The sequence below is a fragment of the Nyctereutes procyonoides genome, unplaced genomic scaffold (genome assembly GCF_905146905.1).
Source record: "Nyctereutes procyonoides isolate TBG_1078 unplaced genomic scaffold, NYPRO_anot_genome, whole genome shotgun sequence".
Classification (NCBI taxonomy): domain Eukaryota; kingdom Metazoa; phylum Chordata; class Mammalia; order Carnivora; family Canidae; genus Nyctereutes; species Nyctereutes procyonoides.
In genome coordinates, this window is record NW_026575128.1 from 16,013,396 (window position 1) to 16,027,917 (window position 14,522).

The 14,522-nt window shown below is 44.3% G+C and overlaps 1 protein-coding gene across 8 annotated transcripts in view; it reads left to right on the forward strand.

Moving 5' to 3' along the window:
- The window catches only part of ERI3 (ERI1 exoribonuclease family member 3), a 128,637-nt gene that overhangs the window by 10,841 nt on the left and 103,274 nt on the right, over positions 1–14,522 (forward strand). For 5 of the 8 annotated variants that reach the window (XM_055341579.1, XM_055341578.1, XM_055341576.1 and 2 more), the window contains one exon: positions 3,958–4,235. The exons of the other annotated variants lie outside the window; for them this stretch is intronic. In XM_055341579.1, the coding sequence (XP_055197554.1) occupies positions 3,981–4,235 (255 nt within the window). In that variant the 5' untranslated portion in view covers positions 3,958–3,980. The remainder of the gene's footprint in view (positions 1–3,957; positions 4,236–14,522) is intronic. 8 annotated transcript variants of the gene reach the window in all.

Below are 14,522 nucleotides of genomic sequence, written 5' to 3' on the forward strand. Positions count from 1 at the left end.
TCTCCTTCAAATTTTGCTCAATAAAAGTTCCTTGACATTCATGACCTTGATACTTTTGAAGATTACAGGCTAGTTATTATGTAGACTCTCCCTTAATTAGGGTTTGTTGGATATTTTCTCACGATTAGAGTTAGATTATGCATCTTTGACAGGAATATCACAGAAACGATGCTTTATTCTCATTGCATCCTGTCATGTGCATGATTTTGATTTATCCCATTATGTTCATTTTGATCACTTGATTAAGGTGATGTCTGCCAGGCTTCTCCATTGTATACTTACTTCCTGTTATGATTAATAAACATTCTGTGGGGAGATAGTTTGAAACTATGTGACTGTCCCTTATCAGACTTTATTAATTAGTTAATTAATTTGTGTATTTTACACTTATGGTTTCCTTTTTTAGTCAATGCAATATAATCTATTAATATCATTTATTTGCCAGTCGGAGCCCCTTCAAGCTGGCTTCTGCATCCTTCTTTTTTTCTTTGATTTATTTATTTATTCATGAGAGACACAGAGAGAGAGAGAAGGCAGAGACACAGGCTGAGGGAGAAGCAGGCTCCCCACAGGGAGCCCAATGCAGGACTCCATCCCGGGTCCCTGGGGTCATACCCTGGACCCAAGGCAGGCGCTCAACCTCTGAGACACCCAGGTGTCCCTTCTGCATCCTTTTGATAAGTTCCCATCATTCTTGAGCATTCGCTTGCTCTCTGGCCCCAAAACAAAATGTTCTAGACTCATTTTGTACTTCTCTTGCCACAGTCGTGGAATCAACCATTTCTCCAAAGAGTTCTGGTTCTTCCACTGAAGAATGTTGTTTAGAAGGCAGCTGGGTGCTAGGTGTGCTCATTGCTGCTGGAGTGTTGCTGCTCCCTGGCCCTTTGATAGGCAGAGCTAGAAAATAGATGGGTGTGTGTGTGTGTGTGTGTGTGTGTGTGTGTGTGTTTGTGTGTATTCATATTCACAATTATGTCTAGCTTTATTTTTATATATTATATACCAGAAACCATGAGTTCACACTATTTCCTCCAATTTTAATTTGACACTAGGGATTTTTTTTCCTCTTTCCATATTTTAATTCCATCCTCTAACAGTGAGAAACCTGGTTCTCATTACCTTAATATACGCTCTTCTTTGATCAATCCCTCTGTATGTAACCAATCTCCCATTGTTGCCATTGCTCTTTCCCGCTCTTGACTGCCTCTTTTACCCTGCCCATGACTCCCTGCATCAGACTTGCTCCCACCTCCCCATGCCCTCCACACCCCACATGGGCTATGACATGCTACATCACACCTTCTTGCCTCTGTACAGATTCCTTCCTTACTCTGCTTGGGTTCTAATACCCTCCACCCCCACCCCCAGACTCTTCTGCTCCTCCCACCCAACTTGTAGATACTTAACCTTACTCTGCCACAACTAATGGCTCTAAAGCCATAAGATTGACTTTTTCAGGAAGGGAAGAGGAAGAGCTGCCCTCTGTGTCTTGACTTGAGTTGAACTTGGTTTTTAGAAGTAAGGGAAGTACCGAATCCAGTGATTACTGACATGTGGAGGCCTGGTCTCCTATTGTCTATTCTCAGGACTAACCTGCAAGAGAAGCTTTTTGATGTGGGTGAAATCAGGTGAGAAGGCAAGGCCTGCAGGCAATAAGACCAATGTGTTGTTCATGGAAGGGAAGAGGGCACATACAGTATGCTATATGGGAGGTTTAGAGCATTCTGGGTATGCAGGAAATTTTGATGTTACTCTCTGAGGTTGCCTTATACATTAATTGGATATGTAGCCCCCAAGCATGGGGATCCAGGCTTGGCCAGGTGGGTATAGCCCAATAAAATAGTAGTAGTAATAATAGTAAGCTAGTATTTATTGAGCCTCTATGTGCCAGACACTGCTCTTAGTGCTTTACATGTGTCCTCTCATTTCATTCTTACTTAAGGACTAAGAGCTATTACTGTTGTCATTTTACAGGTGAGAAATGGAAGAACAGAGCTTGCCCAAGGTGCCATGGCAAAAAAGTGGCTAAGCCAGGATTCAGACCTGGAAACCCTCCTTAGTTATGCTTAATTGCTGGTATTTTTTGGCAGATGGGGTCTGGTTGACTATATATACTATATACACACTCTCTGCATATAAACAAACATTAGGACTCTCAAATGTCCTTTCCTGGCCTGACTTCAAGGAGTTAGAGGAGAGTTCTAAGGCCCTGAGGGACTTTGGATCCAAACTATAATCCTATAATCTGCATAATCTGAACAGACTGGTGTCTCCCATCTCAGCAAGGCTTCCAGTTCAAGGAAGGGGCGGGTGGTGGTGGTGGTGGTGGTGGTGGTGGTGGTGGTGGTGATGTGAAGTTATTTTGGATCTGGTTTTCAAAGGAATGTTGACCCCTTTGCCTTTCCAAGGATTTCCATAATGAAATCCCAGCCAGCCTTTGTCTACCCTGAGCTGAAGAGTTGGGGCTGCGTTTTTGGAGATGCTGTAAAGCCATGGTGCTCTGTAGGATCCATGAGTTTATAATACTTTTCAGTCTTAGCACCTCTGAATCTCCATGGAATCTCACTACAGGGATGGGGAAATTGAGGACCCACATTAGCATGTGTCCTAGTAAATAGGCAAGTTATTGTAAGTCATTCAGTGAGTCAGGGAAGAGCCAGGAGGAAAAGTGATACTTGGCATTGTACATGTTCATTCAGGTAGTAGGGACCTCATTGCCTCTGAGGGTGCTCTGGACTTCATGGCCTGCTACCCTCTCAGCCCTACAGGAGGAGCCAGTGCCCATTTGCAGCCTTTCAGAGGCAAGCTTTTGGTTCTATTAGAATGGGGCTTCAGAAGGCATAAATTATGGCCATTGCTGCTTTGAGCAGAGAGATTTCTTGTTTAACTTTGAGGATTAAAGTTGAGTGAATTTGAATATTGGGTGTAAGAGGGATAAAAACAAAATTTCTGGTTTGTTCCTCTTTTTTTTTTTTTTTTAAGGGAAGCTTGAGTTATTTGTGAGTAAAAGTTAGGCTTTGATTTTTATATTTAGTTAACCCTCTAAGGAGCAGACATTCTGCAAATTTAAAGGGAAAACTTGAAAAGTGATTTGGAATTTTTTTTTTGCACATGTTCAGTCAGAAACCTTTACTAGATTTTTTTTTTTTTTTTAAAGCAGTGCTCCCATTACTGCCACATCTGGGTTTTCTCTTTTTCTTCCCTGTTTAAAAAAGTTCCGCAGTCATTCAGGGCCTCTAGTAGAGAGAGTCTGAAGGCAGCGAATGGGAAGGCCTGAGGCTGTTGCCAGCTGTGCTCTCCAGGCGGCATTCATTCCCCCAGGGTGCCACTTCCTGGCACGTGGGCGGGGGCAGCGCCCGCACGTCAGGAGCAAGCTCCCCTGTGATTGGCTGTGTTCCATTTCACCTTGGGAGACCGGAGGGAGGGTATGTGGAGAGGAGGGAGGGTATGTGGAGACGTGAGCTGCGCACTGGAAAGCCAAGGGGCCACTGGCTTGTAATGGAGCTGAGGAGAGAATCTTTGGCATTTTCCACTCTTTTGTCTGAGGCTCCTTAGCTCCTGAGACTGATTGTGCAGCTGGGTCACCTCATGCTACTTTGGGAACCTTAGCTTTATGTTGTTAACTGTTGCCGCCTGAGAAATGACCACAGAATTTTTCTCTCCCCTCTCTTTTGAACTTTAGAGCTCCATTTAAAGATGAAGGCCAGCATGACAGGTTGTCCTGAGAATGATCTTGGAGACCCAGAGGTGTCATAATGCTGCAGGGATCAGTATTAGGGTCTTGAACTTCAGTAATGAATACTGTTGATTTAGAAGAGGGGTCCAGAAACACTGGGGATTGGTTCATGTTGTGTGACTATTCCTGAAGACCAGATGGAACAGGGCCACAGTGGGAGGGGAGTAACCCAGGCTCTTTGTTCTTTTTTTTCTTTTTTTTTTAAACTTTCCTCCCCTAAGTTTTAGATGCTTCTGGATGTTCAATGCTAGCACCTTTACAGACTGGAGCAGCTCGATTTTCTTCATATTTACTTTCAAGAGCAAGAAAAGTGCTGGGCTCCCACTTATTTTCTCCCTGTGGTGTTCCGGAGTTCTGCTCCATATCCACCAGAAAGCTGGCGGCCCACGGCTTTGGCGCATCCATGGCGGCAATGGTGCCCTTCCCTCCCCAGAGGTATCACTACTTTTTAGTGCTGGACTTTGAGGCCACGTGCGACAAGCCACAGATTCATCCTCAGGTAACTGTTGCATCATTGCTTCAGAAAGGTGGGGTGGGCAAAGAGGGAGGGAGGATAGTCTTGCTTTCTGTGTTCCAGAGGAACTTTCTCATGTCTTCCTGGCTTTCAGCTACTCATCGGGAGTTCCTGCCTAGGAAGCTGGACTTGGTTCAGGCATGCTAGGGTAAGGTAGACCTGAGAAGTGTCTGGAGAGAACGGGGCATATTGTTTCTCTCTGGTCTCAGCCTTTGGGAATCAAAATATTTCCTTCTGTCCCATCCTTCCTCTCTCCTTTCCCTTCCCTCCTTCCTTCTCCTGCTATTGCCACCTGTTATTTTAAGGAATACTGTGGTAGTCAGCCTCTAAGATGGCACCCAATGATCCTTGCCTTCTAAGATTCATACCCTTGGTAGTTTCTCTCCCATACTGAATCAGGGATAGCCTTGTGTAACCAGGAGAATATAGAAGAAAAGACATCATGTGACTTCTGAGGTTAAGTCATAAAAAGCACTGCGGTTGGCCTTGCTCTTTTGGATCACTTGCCCTGGAGGAAACCAGCTGCCATGCATTGAAGACTCTCCAGTGGCCTGTAGGGAAGATGGCCTGTAGGGAAGCACGTGTGTACAGGAACTGAGATTCTTAGCTAAATACCAGTACCACTTGCTATTCATGTTTCTTGGTACTGTCTTGGAAGTGAATCTGCCAGCCCCAGTGGCCATCTGACGTCAACCTCAGGAGAGACCCTGAGCCAGGCTGGGTAGCCGAGCCACTCCTGAATTCCTGGCTGGCAGAAACCGTGAGAGATAAGAAGTGATTGTTGATGTTTTGAGTCACTAAGTTTGGGGGTGATGGTGTTTCACAGCATTAGAAACCCTGAACCAGTACAACTGTTGGTCTGTTGGAAAGGAAAATTTCTTTGCTTGTTTTTTTTTTTTTTCCTTACTCGTCAACTGTGTTCAGAGACATTTTACCTTTTAAGGTAGTGCTACTAGGAAGTTTGGATTAACAGCAGAGAGGCACCTGTGTTTGGAGACAATGGTGTGCTTGGTATTTGTTTTGGGGGAATGATTTGGGACCGATGTGGCAGTTCATTATACTGCGGAGGCCTTGAGTACCCCCAGCTCTAGGACTATGTAACTCTTCCTCCTGGGGCTGGGTTATTAAAGTGTAATTTGGGATGCGTAGACATGTTAGTCTGAGAGCAGCTTTCAGTGGTAGGGAGGATAGGGGAAAAGGGGATGGTAGCATCAGGCAATTGGGAGACAGGGAAGAGTGGGGTCCATAAACTGGGTTCACTTCTCATGGTTGTGTTTTGTTTTGTTTTTTTCCCCCATGAAGAGGTTCTATCTTTAGAATAGTAGATTATTTTCCATAAAGGAGATACCACCACCCTTTTACCTTCCCCCTTCTCTCTCCTCTTTCATATTCTTCCAAGTAGTGGTCTGTCTTTGGGAGCAGTGGAATTAGGCCTGTGGAGGTTTGGGATGACAGGAGCAGGATGAGGAGAATGTCCTGAGGGAAGGAACTTTGCATAAAAAGGAATGTGGCTTAGGTGCTGCCAGAACCACCCTTACTTTCTGAGCTGCCTGTTCCTGTGCATGCTGTAGAGTTGTCTTCTTGGCCTCCCAAAACTATTGGAGATTCTGTGCTGGCTGTTCTTGGGTGGTGGGAGAGAATTTTGGTTACATGGATTCTCCTAGGTTAGAAATCAGGGATCCATATCCTAACACACCATATTATCTCCCTTACTGATGTAGATTTTGATAACTGAGTAAGCCCTAGTGGGACATGAGTCTAAAATCAACACATCCCTATTGGATATGAATCATCCCTCTTCTGAACTCTCATAATCACTTGACACCTCCTTTAAGGCATTTTCTACATTCTGCTTTCTGGCACATGCCTATGTATGTTTGTTTCTGAACTTTTCAGTTAGATTGTAAGCTCAGATAATTATGTAGCTCTGTTCTCTTGTCCTACAGAGGGTCTTGTCAATGTTGCTGAAGGTGAAGCCTGATTCATGTCTCAACTTGGTCTGTCAGTATCACCTTTCATTTCTCTTTCAAGGGCATTGTTCTTTTTATTTATTTATTGCAATGCTGAAGATATAATGCAATACAGATTTAAATCATTCATATCACCAAGTTCCTACCTAGACTTAGGCACCAAGGCCTTCCTGACCTAGGCTGAGGTAAGACTTCATGCTGTTGACCAGGATCTGGGGCCTGATTAAAGATTATCTCCAGAATCAATGAACCCTGATGATGTGATTCCAAGGGCACTTAAAGAATTGGCTGCCCTGGCTCATTATTAGAAAGCATTAGCTGTTGCTTTAGACAACTCCAGAAGAAGCATTCACTGTCTTGCTTATCTTTAAAAAGGGAATACGAATGATCTTGGAAATTATAGACCCGTTAGTTTACTGTGATTCCAGAGAAGATACTTGACCTGATCGTCAGATAATCAATCAGCAAACAGCTAGAAGAGCATAGGGTACTGAGTAATAACTTACATGGGTTTGCAAAGAAGAGCAAATCCTGTCAGATCAATCTAACTTCTTGCTGTGACATAGTGATGGATTTGAGTGGATCTGGGGTAAGTGATAAATGTAATGCATCTCTACTTCATTAAGCCTCCACAATGCTGTGATCAACAGGTAGGAAGGTGAGTTTGTGGCCAGGCAGCTCTGTTGGACTACCCATTGGATCATTCTCAGGAAAGGAATGGGTAGCTCAGGAATGATTTGAGACTTGTTTGTGGCAACTTAAAGCGTCTCTCTCTTTTAAAAAAAAAAACATCTTCTCTAAAGTTTGCAAATAGCAGGATCCTGGTAGGATTCAGAGGGATTTTGGAAGATGGTTTGCAGAAGCTGTCAGTTCCACCACATAGGATAGCATCCTTTCCTGAGGTCATCATAGGTCAGGTTGTCATTAGAACTTCTGTGCTGTGTAGGGGGCAGTGGAGAAATTGGAAAAGCTCAGGATAAGAGGAAAAAAATCATTAGGGGTATGAAAATAGGACTTAGACAGAAGAGACATTGAATATGTTTTAGTGACTTATTTCTTATTCAGACTAAAAAAAATTCGTCATATGGGCGGTAGTTGTTCCAAGGAGTATACTAATAACTTGCTCCTCATTTTAATAAGGATAAAAAAAAAGAAATGAATTTAAATGGAAACAGGAAAGATTGAGATTTGGGATGAGAATGAAACTTTAGAGAGACAGGAAAAGGACTAGAAGATGAGCTGCAGGTTGAATCCAGACCTCCCTAGCGCTCTTAGAATGGCTTAATGGCTGTCCACTTGACAGAGATGCTTTCTGGGCAAAGTCTCTGTGCTTCCTGGGGATGAGCTTGGGACTGTGAGTCAGAACCATCCCAGCCCTCCTTTTCCCTGGCTTCCAGTTGCTTTCAATACTTGAAGCCTCTACACAGTCCATTTCTAATCCTTATGGGAAAGGAAATCCTTATACCATTACTCCCAGGGGTAGGAGGTGTAGGAGGCAGAAACAAGTTTGGGGCCAAGATCTTTCTGGAGGCTTGGCATGGGGTTCATTTTTCTGATCTATTTTTGGTCTTCAGAAGTCCCTGTGACAGCTTATTGGGACTGTCCTTAAGGAATGGCACCATGAGAACTAACAGGTATAAGCTTTGTTGTGTTTGGATGAGTAACAATATTGGTTATAAACATGTTGAAGCATCTAGTATTTTCCATTTGTCATCATTTTTGGTGTTTATTTTTGTACTTTGTTCGGGTAGGTGAAACTGGAGTGGTCGGTTTACCAATAATAGGCTTCACTTTCTGATTTTTTGCACTCCTTTTGATTTACGTTTTGATTTCGATTAACATGATAGATATTGGCAAAATGTGAGACTCTACATTTGAAAACATTTTTCCACTTAAATATTAATTTAGGTGGTTTAAATTGCTTTAGAGACTCTTAAGTTTGGGGAATAGGATTCCTTTCTTGCTTTAGGAAATGTTAGGGTAGGTTGGGAGGGAGGTAGGTTTTCATCTGGTTTGGGAGAGTCCTGACTCCTTTGTCCTGGCTAGCAGGAGTTCATGTTGCTCATTTTGGTGTGGATGTATATGGAATAATGGTGGTTGTGACCCTGAGGCCCAGAGAGCAGCCTGAAAACTTTGGTGGGATCTTAAATTGTCCATCTTTAACCTGGGGGCAAGTTCTCTCACCACCTCGGTGTTTAGAAAGGAACAAAGCAAATCTAAGTGAGGACAATGAGGTAAGGCCATAGCACAGGAGGAGAAGGAAGTAACCAGAGCTATCGGGAAGGCCAGAGAGAAGGCAGCCCTGTTTTTCCCTTCCTGGGGAACGAAGTCCTGGCTGCTGCTGCCCTCTCTCCCTGAGTTCCCTCTGGCCCTCCATCAGGTTCCTGGGTATGGTCTCTTTATCACTGCTCTGCAGCCGCCCTGTGACTGTTTTCCTTCTCATCTGTATTCAAGTGCCCATAACTTTGGAGAAAAATGACCTTTGGGGTTGAGGTTTTCTAGTGTTTGGTCTTTGTCCACAGGGGCTCTTTTCTTTTCCTTTCTTTTCTTTTCTTTTCTTTCTTTTTCCTTTTTTTTTTTTTTTAAGGAAACCTTGAAGAAACTCCCATCTGCATTTTGAGTTAGAACTATGAGTAAAGGAGTTTCTCTTTTATAGAAAATTGTCCAGATGCTAGGTTATTTTGGGAGGGTAGGGTAGAGGAAGGTTAATGGTGACAGGAGAAGTAATAATATAGCAGAGAGACATTTGGAGGATTTCAGTATGACTTAGAACTGATACATCATTATTAGTCCTTTGTGAGAGAAACATTTTGCATTCAGGGCTGAAAGCAGGACCCCCCCCCCCAACACACACACACACACTCTCTCCCCCAGCATCCAGCCAATTTGCACACACACACATTGCTCTCACTGGGCATTTTACCTTTGCCTTTTCCCTGCTCTTGGCTCTTGCGCACTCCAAGTGGATGGAAAGGCAGTTCCCAAGAGAAGAAACCACCCTTCCCGCCCCATTTGCTTGTCCTAGTCAGGGCTCCTTCAAGTAGGAGGGGTCCGCCCAGGTTTTTTATTGCCAGGGCCCAGTTGTTGGGTTGTGGTCCATCAGCCTGTGGGCCCCAGGCAGCCTGCACTTTTTTCTCTACGGACAGGCGAAGGCGTTGACGGTATTCTTCTAAACTGGGAAATGAAATGCAAAACCGACGTTAATGTAACATTATGGTTGAGATTAAATGCACCCAAATCAGGAAATTCAAAGTTATGCTTCCCACAGCAACTATAATTCAGCCTCATCTGGCGTGTGTAGTATTTTGTGTTAGTGCGGATGGTGTTATATGTTAAGACATTAAAGTTAACACCATAAGCAGAGCACAAAATGCTTGAGGGGGCTGAGTTATGACGACTGTGTGAGCTGTAAGTGTTCTTGCAAAGGCTCCCGACTCCTGGTATAATTTTTCCCTTGCCCATCAGACCAATTATTGCCTTTCTTTTTAGTTATATTTCTGCTTTAACACATCTCTTTTTCCAGGGTCACCGTAAATGAATTCCTCTATTGGTGGCCGGTGATGGTGGTGGGAATGGGACAGCCTATTAGGCGCTTTTGTCCTTTTTGTTGCTGCTTCCATAAAAGTGGTGCTTCCCCCTCTACCTCCAAAAGGCCCCCTCCTTCACAGACTGCTGTTTCCTGGTGGTCTGTCACAGGGATCCCCACCCCCATCCCCACCGTCCCTTCACTCTGACTGTTACTGTGGGTCCTCACAACGGCTCCCTGAATGGGAACAAACATTTGCTGTGTCCAGGTCTTGGCCTTGTTGTAACTTCATGTGAAAGCCAAAGGGCCCTTCTTTATTTGGAGCAGACATAGCAATGCAGAAGTAAAATATACATCCTGGGGAGTGGAGCACCGATGCGTGGTGGTGCTGCCTTATGTGTTTGGTATAGCAGAGGCATAGATCGAAGTGGGTTTATTTGCTCTATTCAGATTGCTTCTCTATCTTCCCCAGGGTTTATACCTCTAAGCTGCTGTGGTGTGTAGTTAGGGCTGTGGAGTTGCCTGGGGGTGGGACCAGGAACTTTCCTTGGGGAGCATTGGGTCATTGGTAACAAAATCACCACATAATTTAGTACAAATCAGGAAACCTCCCCCTAGCCTCTTATTATCCTGGTGGCCTCCCCAGTGCTGAGACAGCTGTTGGAATGCAGATTTTGTTAGACACTGGGCTAAGGTTGGTGGTGGGCAAGAGCTGTAAAGAATAGGGCCATTGATAAATGATGAATGAAATCAGGGACTGTAAACGAACAGTGACACTGAGCTGCCTTTTAAAGTTTTTGTTGGACACGACAAAACCAACCAAGTAAGCAAAGGAATAGGGAGGACCTCATTGTAACTACCTTAGAGGCAATGAAAACTCTTTCTACTCTTTAGATAGCAACTTCAAGCTCTGCGTTAGATGCTGGAGACATAGAAACAAGTAAGAAATGGTCCTTACCCTCAAGGAGCTCATAGTTGAGGAGGGTAGACCTATATGTAACCACAGTTAAGCATTTGATTTTATCATGTAGGTGAGTACTTGGTGTGGTGAGGGGTCAGGGGAGGAGAATGATCAACCCTGCTCATGGGGTGAAGGAGGGGTCGCATAGGTTTGATGTTAAGAGAAATCTAGTAGATCTAAGAGGGGCCAAATCAGCCTATCACCTCTTACAATTGTTGTAGCAGGAATGAAAGAAGGTACTCGCATAGTAAGCCAGGATGAATTAACCTAAGTCTGAAAAACTGACCTGGATTGCGGGGTGGTTTGTGGGAGTGTTGAAAAAGAGGAAAAGAGAATGAAGACTTTGTACCTGACAGATATTTTACCATTTGCTTAATTAGTAGGAGTATCCACTATTGGTTATATACTATTTCTCACATTCAAGCTAGAAGGTTTTTTGTTTGTTTGTTTTTACATTTATTTATTTATTTATTTGAGAGTGAGAACACAAGTGCACAAGAATGGCAGGAAGGGGCAGAGGGAGAAGGAGAAGCAACTCCCTGCTGAGCAAGGAGTCTGATGCGAGGTTCCATCCTAGGACCCCGGGACAATGACCTGAGCCAAAGGCAGATGCTTAACTGACTGAGTTGCCCAGGCACCCCGCAAGGTAGACAGTCTTAGTGGGGTCTGTGAGAGTATGAAGGCTAGAATAGATTTGAGAGAATTTTAGCCAATAAAGTGTGGACAAAAAGGTAAGGGTCAACAAAAAAATATGTTAGCTGAGGCCCTGAGGTATTGTCAGGGTTGGGCTACTCGGCCTCTGGGGAGAAGGAAGGGCTGAAGAATGACACGGCACCTCCCCCAAACCCCCAGAAGTACTGGCAGTTTGGATCTGGATCTGCGAGACATCCCTGGGAAGACCTACCTTCCATAGACTGGGGAGGTTTACACCCATCAAACAGATAAACAACTGGCTGACTGACATTGAGAGACACAATGGAAGGATTAGGGAAGAGGCAGGCAGGCCTGGGTAATAAGAGAAAATGTGCTAGAGCAGAGGTGACTGGAGGGCGTTGAGATGGGGGATTAGCTCTCCCTCTGAACAGCAGCAACAGGTACACAGCCATAGAAAGAAAGTGAGTAGTTTGGAATGGGGTAGTGAAGAAGTGAAATCCAAAGGAGTGTTTAGGTTAGGTCCATAGGCTTCTCTTCTCCCTGCCTCCATCCTGTCTTGTTTTTCTTCTCTCTGATATTGATTACATTTCTTACTTTGTAGATTGATCTTGGTTGTTTGACATGAGGAAACTGATATTAGGAGATGTTTTCTTCATCTCTTTGTCTTGTTGGGGAAAAGGATCCTGCATCATTTTGATTAAGATACTATTGGGGTGATTATTTTTTATTCTCTTATCCTTGGTGTTCACAATACTTTAAAAAAAAAACAAAACCCACAGCTATATATTTATGTGATGAGTTTTGAGCTCTTACTGTGAAAATTAAGTCATAGCCTAAAAGCCTGAAATAAGAGTGTTCCCAGATTGACACTAGCCCCCTAGGCTGGTAGGTCTGCAGCAGAAGGGCAAGCAGCCTGGGACAGGCAGAGAAGAGTTTGTGCACATGATGTGCTGCCATGGACAAAGCCCTGTCGGTGCTGAGAGAGTCGGAAAGGAGGTAAGTGGACTCTGGAGGGAGAGACAAACATTAGCAAGGTACCTAACATGCAGATACCTTGGAATAGGCTGTTGTTTTGGTCCTGTCCCTGTATGTAGTGGCCAGTGGACGATCTTGGCCGGTGGGCAGGAAAACATATCTGTTGTGTAGCAGTCCACTGCTGTTCCAGTGCTGTGGTCATTGTCTAGTTCGAGGGAGGCCCTTCCAGCCAGGGGTTAGTCTGGAGGCTAACTACTGGCTGAGTTTCTTATTTGGAGATGCTGATGTTGCTGAAAGGAAAGGAGTCCATGGTACAGAGGCTGGGAGCAAGGTTGGTGAGCCAGAAGGAGTGTGAAGATTGGATGGAATAGAAGAAAGAGAAAGAGATGTTGTAAGCCAAAGTTCATAGGAATGGCAAGAGAAGGTGTTCCAGAGGGTTAAAGATGGACGCGGGGAACCTGATTAGGAGGCATTATTTGGAAGAGTTGTTAGGTTGAACTAAAGTGGTGATGGTGGGGATGGGGAGAAGTTATGTATTGTAGCTTTTAGATGTGCTGGAAAAGAAGTGAGCTTGAGAACCATGCTTTTAAGTAGCTAGTGGCTCCTTTGGATACTGGTGAGCCCCTGGGAGTCAGTGGTGCTAAGAGATTTGGCAAGGAGTAAAGGTGGAACCTATTGTTGTAAATGGGGTGTTCTGAAAATCGATATTAGTGAGAACTAATAAGGTGAGTTCCTTAGTGATGTTGTAAGTAGGATCTTTTTGATGAACTAGCCATTGGCCTATGGGAGATAGGTAGTGATGGTTAGGTAGATAGGATGATAACTGGAAAAAAAAAGCCTGGAATCTTGCTCTCCAAAAGTGTGATAGAAACTGAGAGCCATGGCTTGAGACTGTGATGTTTGAAAATGGAATTCCAGGGAGTCTGTCTGCATTGTTCATGGGGTTTTTTGTTGTTGTTGTTGTTTTTTCTTCCCCAATGCTAGCAACATTTGAATGAAATGCCAACTGAGGGACTGAAAGGGATTGGTAGTTAATTGGGAATGGAGGAGGTAGGCACTGAAGAATGGGATGTGAAACATGCCATTTTGATAAGGTCCACTTTGGCTAGAAAGATGAGTGACTAAAGAAACAAGGCTAGGGGTAGGTCTTAAAAGGAAGCTAATGGTGATGGTGTAGAATGTGGTGGTTGGTTGATGTGGGTGAAGAATCCCCAGCTTGGTGCCTCAGGATATTGCAGGAATCGCTATGATCCTGTTCCAGATCTGTGGCCACAGTTAGGTCTTTCTCAAGAAGGTCTTCATTGGAAAAGTATCCAATCCTGCTTTTTGATTCATTTGGACAGAAGGAAGGTGTTTCTCTGGAGAGGATAGGGTGAGTGCTCTGTGGGTAGCTGATGCCCTGATCTTGACAGTATTCTTCAAGGGAGCACACATTGTCATGAAAGAAGACCTCTTGCTGGCTTCCTAACAGAGAGTGCCACCTTGCTCAATAAAAGTCTGGGATATGACATGCCAGTTTTTCTCCCCAGGATTGTGGTGGCCAGGCTAATGAAATGTCTGATGGCAAGAGCCAGGAGTGGTTAGCAGATCTAAAGGGCTTGTCCCAGGTGCTTGAGAGTGGGCCAAGTAAGGGTTTGTTCTGAGAAAGCAACTAAAACCTGTGGCTTGGATTCTCACTTGGTCAGTGTATCTGTGAGAAAGAGGTAGTCTCATAGATGTTCCAGACTACACCTCTGTTATTTGAAGTGTGGTCTAAGAACCAGCAGCATTCTCATCCTCTAGGAGCCTATTAGAAGTGCAGAGTATCAGGCCCTGCTCCAGCACTAAATAGAATCTGTAATTTGATAAGATCAAATTTGAAGTAATTTGAAGTCTGAGAGACACTGCTCTAGTCTACACCAGTAGTTCTTAAACTTTAGTAATCAGAATTGTGATCAGAATCACCTGGACAGCTGGTTAAAACACAGCTTACTGGCCCCAGCCTCAGGGTGTCTGATCCAGAATCTGGGGTGGAGGCCACGAATTTGCATTTCGAATAAATTCCCAAGTGATGGGATGCTCCCTGTGAGGGAGCATGCTTTGAGAACCACTGACCTCCCTAGCTTTTTCGTCTGCAAAATAGGGCAGTGATCCTGCCTGCCTCACAGAGATGTAAGATCAGATGAGCCAGTGTGTGAGAAAAGAGT